At 43.7% G+C, this 14,860-nt stretch overlaps 1 protein-coding gene across 3 annotated transcripts in view; it reads right to left on the reverse strand.

The window, feature by feature from the left end:
* The window catches only part of afg2a (AFG2 AAA ATPase homolog A), a 721,265-nt gene that overhangs the window by 667,231 nt on the left and 39,174 nt on the right, over positions 1–14,860 (reverse strand). For all 3 annotated transcript variants that reach the window (XM_072495694.1, XM_072495695.1, XM_072495696.1), the window contains exon 7: positions 8,050–8,106. In XM_072495694.1, the coding sequence (XP_072351795.1) occupies positions 8,050–8,106 (57 nt within the window). The remainder of the gene's footprint in view (positions 1–8,049; positions 8,107–14,860) is intronic.

Genomic DNA, 14,860 nt, shown 5'->3' on the forward strand with positions numbered 1-14,860 from the left:
CTCTCCATTCACTGATGTAGGAATCCACTCCCAACTGCCTCCATCATCAATTTACCAAATCAAGACCGATAAAAAAATCGGGGGAAAAGGTCCAAAGGGCCGACCCGAGCGGGAGCCACCAAATGAGCGACCTACTCCTTTCATAGCCACCACCGGAAGTCGTTTCTATTGTGTTTTCATTGATAAATATAATTTTCAGTGCCTTTAATAAATTTTCTACTATTTATGAAACTCTGTCAGCGGTCATTTTCTTAGAATTCTACAGGTCGGTGCCTCAGAGTCTTGTGTGTCTATTCTTTACCCTTTTTTTGAATAAGTTGTGTGAAATGTTTTAGTGATCATGATTTCACTAATTTCAAAGTCAGTGGTTTTGACTACTATGGCAGGCCAGCTAAGATCTGTTGTTCGATGAGGGAATTCCAGGATATTTCTTGAGTCCTGGATAACCATGTGCGATTGAAATATCGCCAGTTGCTCAAGTTCCACTTTAGAGGAGTGACTGCAGGCAGATCCGGAGGTCAGAGAGTACCTTCTCCACAATGTGGTAACACCACAATTACAGAAAGTGAAGGGGGTGAGGGAATGAATGACCACCAGATAGATCAAGAGGAAGCGCAGAAATCCCCCAAACTGGTGGTACTCGCTCAGGAGTTTTCAGTTTTGATCATCAGGGAAGGCGAGGGTTTCTTGGAAAAATGGAGCAAGAATCAAACACTGTAGCCTTAGGGAAATAAACAGACTTTTCTGTGACCATCAACATGATTCCCGAGTGGTATATTGGCTGCCTGATGACAATGTAAAGGATATCACTGAGCGGATGCAGGTCATTCTGCAAGAAGGGGAATAGCCAAAAGTGGTAGTCCATATTGGAACTAATGACATTGGGAGAAAAGGCGTTGAGGTCCTTCAAGCATAGTTTCAGGAGCTGTCTCAAAAGGCAGTAATCTCTGTATAACTCACACTGCTATAAGCCAGTGTGTACGGAAACAGAAAGATAGCAAAGCTAATGCATGGCTGAAGAAGTGGTGCAAGAGGTTGGATTTCAGATTCTTGATGCATTGGATAGTTTCTGAGGGAAGAGACACCTTTACAAGATAGATTTATTGCATCTGAACAAAGCGAGATCACTGTTCTCATTGAGAAGTTAATGACGACTACTAGGGAGGTTTTAAACTAATTTAGCTGGGAGATGGGAAACAGGAAAAAGCAGAATAACTACAGTAAAATTAGAAATATCAAAACTGCAGGGCCCAGGTTGAGGAAAACAGCAAAGTTAACAAAGGAGATACTTAATTGTGTGTATATATAAGTATGCATAATTTAACTAATAAGATTGGTGACCTGAAGGCACAGATTACTAAATGGAGTTATGGTGTGGTTCATGTAAAAGCTAGGCATATTCCTTTCAAGGAAAAAGGGAGGGCATCCAAGGATAATGAACGCTGGAAGACAACAAAAAAAGAGTTAAAACAGAAAAGGAAGCTTATGCCAAATTACAGGAGCAAGATTCAATTAGTATGCAAGAGAACGGAATGCACAGGAGAGAATTCAGAAAGTTCATATGGAAGGCGAAAAGGGCTACATGAGAAAGATAGCAGGCATCATTAATTTGGGACCCAAAATGTAGTCTAAACATATAAAGTGTAAATAATTAGCTAAGAAAAAAGCTGGGCCTACTAAGGACACAAAGGAAAACCTTCATGATGAGGCAGAAGATGTGAAAAAAGCGTTAATCAAGTACGTTGTATCAGTTTTCACAAAGGAAACAGATGATACAAGATTACACTAAAAGAGAGGGAAGTTGCAGACAGGATTGTAATAAATCGAGAAGACATACTAAAAAGATTATTACTAAAAGTTGATAAGTCAACTGGTCCAGGTTGAAGGCACCCTAGATTTGAATATTGCTGACAGTGTGATGCACGGTCAATTACTATTAAATCGAGGTAGTAACATAACTGAAGGCTTTAATAGACTAGAAGTGTTCCCCAGCAGCTTCGGTACAGAATGAGGGCTGCTGGGACGGCACCTGTTCTTATACCCCGACTGTTAGGGCGGAGCTACATACAAAACAGCCAATGGTAAACTCCTAGGTTTAACCAATGGTCTTCAGCCTCTCGGGTACTGCAATACCTGATAATACCACACAGTGCTCCAGCTTTTTGACTTGCACTCGTTAGGCCAAAAGCAAGTATTCAGCAATACTCAAGTTCCATAACACCAAATGACTGTTTGCATCCCGGATTGCTGAATTAAGCGAAGGTAAGAAAGCAGAGGCATTGGACACAATCGATTACTCTTCAAAATTTTCAAAAATGACATACTCAGGCGGAGCGAGCAACATTATAAAGTTTGTGGTGAAATAAAACTTGGCAAAGTAGTAGATAGTGCCGAGGATAGCAATAGGGTACAGAATATTATTTAGAAGCAGGAAGAAAACAAATAATATGGGCAAATGGGTCTTGCTAGTATTGGAGAAGAATGGCAAAAATCCCTGGTTCAGTCTCAGTTGGAGCTTCAACGACAATTCAGGGACCAACACTTCAGGAGAAATGGAACGTCACTGGAAAGAGTATTACTGGGGAGATTTACCAGTGTTGAAATGCTTCAGTTATGAAGTGAGGCTGAATGTTTTCCTTAGAACAGGCAAGGTTAAGAGATGACAAAAGAACAAAGAAAAGTACAGCACAGGAACAGGCTCTACCGCTCTCCAAGCCTGCATCGACTATGCTGCCCGTCTAACCTAAAACCTTCCACACTTCCGGGTCTGGATTCCTCTATTTCCACCCTATTCATATATTTGTCAAGATGCCCCGTAAACGTCACTATCGTATCAATTTCCACCACCCCCTCCAGCAGCGAGTTCCAGGCATCCACTATCAGCTGTGTAAAAATCTTCCCTCGCACATCTCTTCTAAACTTTGCCCCTTGCACCTTAAACCTATGTCCCCATATAATTGACTCTTCCACCTTGGGAAAAAGCTTCTGACTATCCACTCTGTCTATGCCTCTCATAATTTTGTAGACCTCTACAAATATTTAGCAATACTCAAGTTCCGTATCACCAAATGACTGTTTGCATCCCGGATTGCTGAATTAAGCAAAGATAAGAAAGGTCGCCCCTCAACCTCCGTTGTTCCATGAGAACAAACAGAGTTTATCTAACCTCCCCTCATAGCTAATGCCCTCTGTTATATTACTTACTGTAACATATGTCACCCATTTGCTTCATACCAAGATGCCCTTAAACTTGATGTTGATTAACACTCGTAGTCGTCCAATGAAAACAAATCATTTATTGAGTAACTAAACAAATAAACTTGTGAGTTTGTTCTGCTTCCAATACTTTTACTAGCCATTAAATAAACAAGATTGAATAAGAATAAACTATGATAACTACACTTGCACTCTGAGCTAACTCTCTACACCTCTGATCACTAGCCACAATACACACGAAGAGGCAACTCAGATTGAGTCTGTCTTTATACCCCTTGTTAGTGCTGCTATCTAGTGATCACTTAGCTGTTGTGTCTATACATTAACCCTTTATGTATATACAGATATGCAGATCACTACACCCTCCATACCAGAGAACATCCTGATAAGCCTCTTCTGTACCTTCTCAAAAACCTCCATACCTTTCTGGTAGTGTGGCGACCAGAATTGAACACTATATTCCAAGTCTGACCTAACTAAAGTTCTATATAGCTGCAGCATGACCTGCCAATTTTTATATTCATGCCCTGGCCAATGAAGATGAGCATGCCGTATACCTTCTTGACTACCTTCTCCAACTATGTTGCCACTTTCAGTGACCTGTGGACCTGCACACCCAGATTCCTCTGCCTGTCAATACTCTTAAGGGTTCTGCTATTTACTGTATATTTCCCACCTGTATTAAACCTTCCAAAATGCATTACCTCACATTTGTCCAGATTAAACTTCATCTGCCTTCTCTCTGCCCAAGTCATCAACCGATCTATATCCTGCTGTATCCTTTGACAGTCCTCATCGCTATCCGCAATTCCACCAACCTTTGTGTCGTCCACAAACTTACTAATCAGACCAGTTACATTTCCCTCAAAATAATTTATATATACACTACAAACAGCAACGGTCCCAGCACTGACCTCTGCGGAACACCACTAGTCACAGCCCTCCATTCAGAAAAGCACCCTTCCAGCCAGTTCTGTATCCATCTTGCCAGCTCACCTCTTCACCTTCTGTACCAGTCTGCCATGAAGGACCTTGTCAAAGGCCTTACTGAAGTCCATGTGGACAACATCCACTGCCCTACCTTCATCAATCATCTTTGTCACTTCCTCAAAAACTGGATCAAGTTAGTGAGGCACGGCTTCCCTTTCACAAAACCATACTGCCTCTCGCTAAAACGTCCATTTGCTTCCAAGTGGAAGTAAATCCTGTCTCGAAGAATCCGCTCCAATAATTTCCCTACCACTGACATGAGGCTTAGCAGCCTGTAATTTCCTGGATTATCCTTGCTACCCTTCTTAAACAAAGGAACAACATTAGCTATTCTCCAGTCCTCTGGGACCTCACCTGTAGCCAGTGAGGATACAAAGATTTCTGTCAAGGCCCCAGCAATTTCCTCCCTCAGTATTCTGGGGTAGATCCCATCAGGCCCTGGGGACTTATGTACCTGAATGTTTTTCAAAAACCCAACACCTCCTCCTTTTTGATCTCAATGTGACCCAAAGTATCTACACACCCTTCCCCAGACTCATCATCCACCAAGTCCTTCTCTTTGGTGAATACTGACACAAAGTACTCATTTAATACCTCGCGCATTTCCCGTGGTTCCAAGCATAGATTCCCTCCTCCGTCCTCGAATGGGCCAAGCCTTTCCCTGGCTACCCTCTTGCTCTTCATATACGTGTAAAAAGTTTTGGGATTTTCCTTAATCTTGTTTGCCAATGACTTTTCGTAACCCCTTTTAGTCCTCCTGTAGGAAGTTCCTTCCTACTTTCCTTATATTCCTCACGAGCTACATCTGTTCCGAGCTTCTACAAACGCTTTCTTTTTCTTTTGGACTAGGCTCACAATATTCCTCGTTATCCAAGGCTCCCGAAACTTGCCATACCTATCCTTCTTCCTCACAGAAACATGCCAGTCCTGAACGCCTATCAACTGACATTTGAAAGCCTCCCACATGCCAGACGTTGATTTACCCTCCAACATCCACCCCCAATCTGGATTCTTCAGTTCTTGCCTAATATTGTTATAATTAGCCTTCCCCCAATTTGATTTTGATTTATTATTGTCACATGTATTAGTATACAGTGAAAAGTATTGTTTCTTGCATGCTGTACAAACAATGCATACCGTACATAGGGAAGGAAGGAGAGACTGCAGAATATGTTACAGTTATAGCAAGGTGTAGAGAAAGGATCAACTTAATACGAGGTAGGTCCATTCAAAAGTCTGATGGCAGTAGGGAAGAAGCTGTTCTTGAGTCGGTTGGTACGTGACTTCAAACTTTGGTATCTTTTTCCTGACAGAAGGAGGTGGAAGAGAGTATGTCCGGGGTGAGTGGGGTCCTTGATTATGCTGGCTGCCTTTCTGAGGCAGCGGTAATTATAGATAAAGTCAATGGATGGGAAGCTGGTTTGCGTGATGAACTGGGCTACATTCACGACCTTTTGTAGTTTCCTGCAGTCTTGGGTAGAGCAATCTCCATACCAAGCTGTGATACAACCAGAAAGAATGCTTTCTATGGTGCATCTGTAGAAGTTGGTGAGGGTCGTAGCTGACATGCCAAATTTCCTCAGTCTTCTGAGAAAGTAGAGTCGTTCGTGGGCTTTCTTAACTATAGTGTCGGCATGGGGGGACCAGGACAGGCTGTTGGTGATCTGTACACCGAAAAACTTGAAGCTCTCGACCCTTTCTACTTCGTTCCCATTGATGTAGACAGGGGCATGTGCTCCACTACGCTTCCTAAAGTCGATGATAATCTCCTTTGTTTTATTGACATTGAGGGAGAGATTATTGTCGTCGCACCAGTTCACCAGATTCTCTATCTCATTCCAATACTCTGTCTCGTCATTGTTTGAAATCTGACCAACTACGGTGGTGTCATCAGCAAATTTGAAGATCGAGTTGGAAGGGAATTTGGCCACACAGTCATAGGTGTATAAGGAGTATAGTAGGGAGCTGAGGATACAGCCTTGTGGGGCACCGGTGTTGAGGATGATCGTGGAGGAGGTGTTATTGCCTATCTTTACTGATTGTGGTCTGTGGGTTAGAAAGATCAGGACCCAGTCTCAGAGGGAGGAGCCAAGGCCAAGGCCACGGAGTTTAGAGATGAGTTTCGTAGGATTGATGGTGTTGAAGGCTGAGCTGTAGTCGATAAATAGGAGTCTGACATAGGTGCCTTTGTTATCTAGGTGTTCCAGGGTAGAGTGCAGGGCCATAGAGATGGCGTCTGCTGTGGACCTGTTGCAGCGGTAGGCAAACTGTAGTGGATCAAGGCAATCTGGGAAGCTGGAGTTGATTCGTGCCATGACTAACCTTTCGAAGCATTTCATGGCACCTTCACCCGTGGACTACTCGGATCTTTATCCAATAGTGCTGTAAAACGTACTGAAGTATGGTCACTGTTCCCGAAATGCTCCCCTACTGAAACTTCAACCACCTAATTCCCCAGTTCCAGATCCAGTACGGCCCATTCCCTAGTTTGACTATCTGCATATTGTTTCAAGAATCCCTCCTGGATGCTCCTTACAAACTCTGTCTTATTCAAGCCCCTAGCACTAAGTGAGTCCCAGTCAATATAGGGGAAGTTAAAATCACCCACCGCGACAACCCTGTTGCTTTTACACCTTTCCAAAATCTGCCGAGATATCTGCTTCTTTAGCTCCCGCTGGCTATTGGGAGGCCTGTAATAAACCACCAACATTGTGACTGCACCCTTCCTATTCCTGAGCTGTACCCATGTTGCCTCGCTGCTTGAGCCCTCCGAGGTTTCCTCTCGCAGTACAGCTGTGATATTCTCCTTAACCAGTAGTGCAACTCCCCCACCCCTTTTACATCCCCCTCTATCCCACCTGAAACATCTAAATCCTGGAACGTTTAGCTGCCAATCCTGTCCCTCTCTCAACCAAGACTCTGTAATGGCAACAACAGGGGTTTTCGGGATGATGAGAAATTTTGATCGAAAAAAACAAGGAAAGAGATTTCTTCTGGGGTGTGAATCAATAACTAAAGGTCATGAATTCAAAAGTATTGGCAAAAGGTCTAGAGGGGAGATGAAGAAATACATTTTCACGTCCTTATATTCCTCACGAGCTACGTCTGATCCCAGCCTTTTAGAAATGCTTCATTTTTCTTTTGGACTGGGCTCACAATAATCCTCGTTATCCAAGGTTGCCGAAACTTGCCAAACTTATCCTTCTTCCTCACAAGAGGAACATGCCAGTCCTGAAGTTGAAAGCCTCCCATATGTCAGACGTTGATTTACCCTCAAATATCGGCCCATAATCTAGATTCTTTAGTTCTTGCCTAATATTGTTATAATTAGCCTTCCCCCAATTTAGCAATGCTAACTTGTGCTGTGTGTTTCTAAATAGGCAACAACAGGGGTTTTCTAACTAGGGGCATAATTATGATAATTTTGAATAAAACAGTTAAAGCACGATGTGCAATTTTGCACATCTGATTAAAGCCATTGCGTGTAAACAAAGATTTACCAGATTGATGTGAGCAATCGGAACATTACAGCAACAAGCAGTTTTTTTTTTTTTGAGTTAAAAGGTTTCCTCTGTAGATTCAGTTACAAAGAGAAATTTTGCTACGTCGAAGGTTGATGGAGCATGAAACACCCCATCACCAAGTTGATGAGACAAAGAGAGAAAATTGGATAAATATTTGAAGCAGATTACTCACAGTTACAGGGAAAGTGTGAAAGCAACAGGATTAGTTTAGGATTGCTATGGAAAAGAAGTCACATGGTCAAAATGGGAAAATGTGCTCCTGCATTCTATTAATCTTTCATGCTAATTACAACAATTAGTATTTCTCGCACTGAGTTACCATTGAGTGGCTTCTGCAAAGATCTGTCTCAATCTTGCTTCACTTTCTCCAAAGTACCTAAAACAAAAACACAGGTGCCTTTACATCAGAGGGTAATAAGAACATAAGAACATAAGAACTAGGAGCAGGAGTAGGCCATCTGGCCCCTCGAGCCTGCTCCGCCATTCAATGAGATCATGGCTGATCTTTTGTGGACTCAGTTCCACTTTCCGGCCCGAACACCATAACCCTTAATCCCTTTATTCTTCAAAAAACTATCTGTCTTTATCTTAAAAACATTTAATGAAGGAGCCTCCACTGCTTCACTGGGCAAGGAATCCCATAGATTCACAACCCTTTGGGTGAAGAAGTTCCTCCTAAACTCAGTCCTAAATCTACTTCCCCTTATTTTGAGGCTATGCCCGCTAGTTCTGCTTTCACCCGCCAGTGGAAACAACCTGCATCTATCCTATCTACTCCCTTCATAATTTTATATGTTTCCATAAGATCCCCCCTCAACCTTCTAAAATCTAATGAGTACAGTCCCAGTCTACTCAACCTCTCCTCGTAATCATACCCCTTCAGCTCTGGGATTAACCTAGTGAATCTCCTCTGCACACCCTCCAGTGCCAGTATGTCCTTTCTTAAGTAAGGAGACCAAAACCTAACACAATACTCCAGGTGTGGCCTCACTAACACCTCATACAATTGCAGCATAACCTCCCTAGTCTTAAACTCCATCCCTCTAGCAATGAAGGACAAAATTCCATTTGTCTTCTTAATCACCTGTTGCACCTGTAAACCAACTTTTTGTGACTCATGCACAAGCACACCCAGGTCTCACTGCACAGCAGCATGTTTTAATATTTTATCATTTAAATAATAATCCCTTTTGCTGTTATTCATACCAAAATGGATAACCTCACATTTGTCAACATTGTATTCCATCTGCCAGACCCTGGCCCATTCACTTAGCCTATCCAAATCCCTCTGCAGGACTTCCAGTATCCTCTGCACTTTTTGCTTTACCACTCATCTTAGTGTCGTCTGCAAACTTGAACACATTGCCCTTGGTCCCCAACTCCAAATCATCTATGTAAATTGTGAACAATTGTGGGCCCAACACTGATCCCTGAGGGACACCACTAGCTACTGATTGCCAACCAGAGAAATACCCATTAATCCCCACTCTTTGCTTTCTATTAATTAACCAATCCTCTATCCATGCTACTACTTTACCCTTAATGCCATGCATCTTTATCTTATGCAGCAACCTTTTGTGTGGCACCTTGTCAAAGGCTTTCTGGAAATCCAGATATACCACATCCATTGGCTCCCCGTTATCTACCGTACTGGTAATGTCCTCAAAAAATTCCACTAAATTAGTTAGGCACGACCTGCCCTTTATGAACCCATGCTGCGACTGCCCAATGGGACAATTTCCATCCAGATGCCTCGCTATTTCTTCCTTGATGATAGATTCCAGCATCTTCCCTACTACCAAAGTTAAGCTCACTGGCCTATAATTACCCGCTTTCTGCCGACCTCCTTTTTTAAACAGTGGTGTCACGTTTGCTAATTTCCAATCCGTCGGGACCACCCCAGAGTCTAGTGAAGTTTGGTAAATTATCACTCGTGCATTTGCAATTTCCCTAGCCATCTCTTTTAGCACTCTGGGATGCATTTCATCAGGGCCAGGAGACTTGACCCATTAGCTTGTCCATCACTATCTCCTTAGTGATAACAATCCTCTCAAGGTCCTCACCTGTCATAGCCTCATTTCTATCAGTCACTGGCATGTTATTTGTATCTTCCACTGTGAAGACTGACCCAAAAAACCTGTTCAGTTCCTCAGCCATTTCCTCATCTCCCATTATTAAATCTCCCTTCTCATCCTCTAAAGGACCAATATTTACCTTAGCCACTCTTTTTTGTTTTATATATTTGTAGAAACGTTTACTATCTGTTTTTATATTCTGAGCAAGTTTACTCTCATAATCTATCTTACTCTTCTTTATAGCTTTTTTTGTTGCTTTCTGTTGCCCCCTAAAGATTTCCCAGTCCTCCAGTCTCCCACTAATCTTTGCCACTTTGTATGCTTTTTCCTTCAATTTGATACTCTCCCTTATTTCCTCAGATATCCACGGTCGATTTCCCCTCTTTCTACCGTCCTTCCTTTTTGTTGGTATAAACCTTTGCTGAGCACTGTAAAAAAATCACTTGGAAGGTTCTCCACTGTTCCACCATGAAGTCTTTGCTCCCAGTCTATCTTAGCTAGTTCTTCTCTCATCCCATTGTAATCTCCTTTAAGCACAAAACACTAGTGTTTGACTTTACCTTCTCACCCTCCATCTGTATTTTAAATTCCACCATATTGTGATCGCTCCTTCCCAGAGGATCCCTAACTATGACATCATGAATCAATCCTTTCTCATTACACAGGACCAGATCTAGGACCGCTTGTTCCCTCGTAGGTTCCATTACATACTGTTCTAGGAAACTATTGCAGATACATTCTATAAACTCCTCCTCAATGCTGCCTTGACCGACCTGGTTAAACCAATCGATATGTAGATTAAAATCCCCCATGATAACTGCTGTACCATTTCTACATGCATCCGTTATTTCTTTGTTTATTGCCTGCCCCACCAGAATGTTACTATTTGGTGGCCTATAGACTACTCCTATCAGTGACTTTTTCACCTTACTATTCCTGATTTCCACCCGAATGGATTCAACCTTATCCTCCATAGCACCGATGTCATCCTTTACTATTGCCCGGATGTCATCCTTAAATAACAGAGCTACACCACCTCCCTTACCATCCACTCTGTCCTTCCGAATAGTTTGATACCCTCGGATATTTACCTCCCAGTCGTGACCATCCTTTAACCATGTTTCAGTAATGGCCACCAAATCATAGTCATTCACGATGATTTGCGCCATCAACTCATTTACCTTATTCCGAATACTACGAGCATTCGGGTAAAGTACACTTAAGTTGGCCTTTTTCACCTCTGTTTTGAATCTTAACACCTCGATCAGTAACCTCTCCCAAGTTATATTACTTTTCTCCTAATCTTCCTTGTCTTTGAACCCGTATCTTCATGTGACAACCTGCCGCGTCGCTTACCATTAATGTTTTCACTTCCCGTTTTATTCCTTTCAGTATTACTGGGCCTATTCACTGAGCTCCCCTCATGCACTGTACCTTGTACTGTCGCCCTTTTTGATTTTTGACTATGGCTTCTCTGCCTTACACTTTCCCCCTTACTGCCTTGTTTCTGTCCCTGTTTTACTACCTTCCAATTTCCTGCATCGGTTCCCACCCCCCCCCCGCCACATTAGTTTAAACCTTCCCCAACAGCTTCTAGAAAACACCCCCCCAGGACATCGGTTCTAGTCCTGGTGCAGACCGTGTGGTTGGTGCTGGTCCCACCTCCCCCAGAACCAGTTCCAATGCCCCAGGAATTTGAATCCGTCCCTCTTGCACCATCTCCCGAGCCACGCATTCATCCTATCTATCCTGACATTCCTACTCTGACTAGCTCGTGGCACTGGTAGCAATCCTGAGATTACTACCTTTGAGGTCCTACTTTTAGTTTAACTCCTAACTCCCTGAATTCAGCTTGAAGGACCTTGTCCCATTTTTTACCTATATCGTTGAGGCCTATGTGCACCACGACAGCTGGCTGTTCACCCTCCCCCCCCCAGAATGTCCTGCAGCCGCTCCGAGACGTCCTTGACCCTTGCACCAGGGAGGCAACATACCATCCTGGAGTCTTGATTGCGTCCGCAGAACCGCCTGTCTATTCCCCTTACGATTGAGTCCCCTATCACTGTAGCCCTGCCATTCTTCTTCCTGCCCAGCTGCGCAGCAGAGCCAGCCACGGTGCCATGAACCTGGCTGCTGCTGCCTTCCCTTGGTGAGCCATCTCCCTCAACAGTATCCAAAGCGGTATATCTGTTTTGCAGGGAGATGATCGCAGGGGACACCTACACTGCCTTCCTACTCTTGCTCTGTCTTTTGGTCACCCATTTTCTATCTCCCTCAGTAACTTTCACCTGTGGTGTGACCAACTCGCTAAACGTGCTACCACGACGTCCTCTGCATCGCGGATGCTCCAAAGTGAGTCCATCCGCAGCTCCAGAGCCGTCAAGCGGTCTGACAGGAGCTGCAACTGGACACACTTCTTGCACGTGAAGGAGCCAGGGACAGTGGACGTGTACGAGCTCCCACATCGCACACGAGGAGCATGACACGGGTCTGGGATCTCCTGCCATGTCTTAAACCTTAGGTAAACTTACACACTACAAGTCCAAAAAACGAAAGATAAAATACATAAATTAGACAATGAAAAGAAAAACTACTTACCAGTCACTTACCAGGGATAAAAAGCACTTCCTCCCCACCCAGCTTTGAATTCCCACCTCGATTCAAATTCCCAAACTCACTCTTTGCTGTCTCATTCTGGCTGTGTCTTCTCTGGCTCACTGGGAGAACTCACTGGGAGTGAGTTACAAGTTGCTCTTTCTAAATGAGCCTGAGTTGACTCCCTTCCCCCACCTGCTTTTAGATCAAAATAGATTAAAGTGACTGACACTTAACTGCCAACCAGTTATGTGAGTGGGTGGGGCAGCCCTTGTTAACCTACACTGCACAATTCTAGATTATTTTAAATTAATTTAAACTCCTGAAATTTAAAAGGAACAGTCTTACTAATTGGATTGAATTCAATTCCCACCTAAATGAACTCCTAAAATCTTGGAGACAAATAGAAAGGGGAATAATCAGAGAAATGGAAATTAGCTGGCACCTCTATTTTGTAGTCATTGTCATTCGTTGTAAAATGGGATCTTACAAATATCAACATGCTGAATTATTTAATAGTCAGAACCATGTTATGAAAGTCAAAGATATTACAGTAACTGGTGCTCACCAGGATTGATGGTTGTCATTGTAGGGGGAATTTTTCCACTTGCTCTCCGTGTCAGATTTCAGTCCTCCCAGATCAGATATTGCACATCCAACGTCACTTCCACATTGCGTGGAACGTGGTCGGAGATTACAATCATAGAGTACTCCGCTCCTACTACCCTGGAAGCACCGTTTTCTCCACTACAAAGAAGTAGATGCGAGTATATACCGTGTGTGGGAGAACTCCTTCTCCCCTGGATGTGTGAACATCTATGGATCCACTGCCCACATCTGTTCCATGAACACACCCAGTTCCTTTGCCATGTTTGACCTTCTCCCCCAATTTGGGGTTTGATCTGACTGTCCATGGGTCCTGTACACAGTTAAAGTCCTCCCCCCCCCCCCCCCCACATGATGAATCGGTGTGTGTCTATGTCGGGGATTTCAGCTGTGGCTTTCTTCCTGAATTTCGCATCATCCCAGTTGGGAGCATACACGTTTACAAGGCCCACTGGTGCCCCGTGGATAACATAACCGACCATGATGTACTGTTCCCCTTGGTCCTTAACCATCCTCGTTGCTACAAATGCTGTCCTCTTATTGGGCAGTAAGGCCACCCCCTAGCCCTCATCCCGTAGCACAAATGGTACATCTGTTCCCCCAGCTTTTTCTTACCCGGTCTTTTCTTACTCCCTCAGATGGGTCTCCTGGAGGAAGACTATGTCAGCTCTCAGACTTTTCAGGTGGGCAAAGTCTCTGGATCTTGGGCGATTAAGTCCCTAACGTTCCAGGTGTCTATTCCGATGGGGGGTTTCTCTTCCCCACTCTTGTAGGACCAACCACACTTACCTTGTGGCTGTGCCCCTGCGCACGAGATTTCCCTCTGTCTCGGGACCAACCAAGAGTTTCAGGTGATTTTAACCTTCATCTCAATTCATCATGTTCGCTACCTTCTGAATTCACTATCCTCGTATTCTTCATTTATCTCATCCTCCATGTAATACCCCAGCCCATGTTCATGGCCACCTCCTTGACCTTGCCATCTCATATGGCCTCAATACCCCCACAGTATTAATCACAGATAAAGCTTTTTCTAATTATTTCCTTGTATCACTCTCCACCCAACACCCACTTCCTCCTCCAAATGCTACTTCCTTCTATATTCACACCTGGAGAACACACCCCTCCCAGTTTATTGAGAACTGTCCTCTCAAATTCCCAACAATCTAACCTTTGGCTCTGTATACAACAACATTTCTTCATCTACTGATCTACTCAACCACATTATCAACTTCAGTTTCCTAAGCCCCATTAAAACCACTGCTCTCGCTCTTAGACTGACCATTCTTGCAGTACCGCCCTCATCTCTGGTTTCTTCAAGTTCAAGGGGCAAGAACTTGAATGGCTAAACCACTAGATCCAGCTGGATCACAGCAAACATTATTGGGCCCTGCTTTCATCTACTATATCTGCCCACTGTTCTATGATTAACTTGGGGTGCAAATACCTTTCCTCATTTCCTCCGTCTTCACCTCCAATGAAGAGCACAAGGAGCTCATGGACTTTGTCAGCAAGATTGAGACCATCCTATCAACTGCATCCATCATTACCCTCCCTTCTCCAGCCCTTTTCCAAGGCTCCCTCTCCTAGTTCTGAACTTGCATCGATCTCCAGTTTCCTCCTGTCTCTCATGTCTGAGCTCATTTTGTTCACGAAACTCATCTCCTGCTCCCTCAACCATATTCCTACTAAACTGCTGACTACCCAACTTTCCTTCTTGCCTTCTATGTTATTCATTATTGCTAACAGTTTTATCTCTTCAGGTTCTGTCTCTCGCTCTCCTTCCAATCTGCCATTACCAGCAATGCCTCAGAAAACCAACTACTGACTCCTCTGTCCTTGCAAAGTACCATC

The sequence above is a fragment of the Scyliorhinus torazame genome, chromosome 3 (assembly GCF_047496885.1).
Source record: "Scyliorhinus torazame isolate Kashiwa2021f chromosome 3, sScyTor2.1, whole genome shotgun sequence".
NCBI classification, from domain to species: Eukaryota; Metazoa; Chordata; class Chondrichthyes; order Carcharhiniformes; family Scyliorhinidae; genus Scyliorhinus; species Scyliorhinus torazame.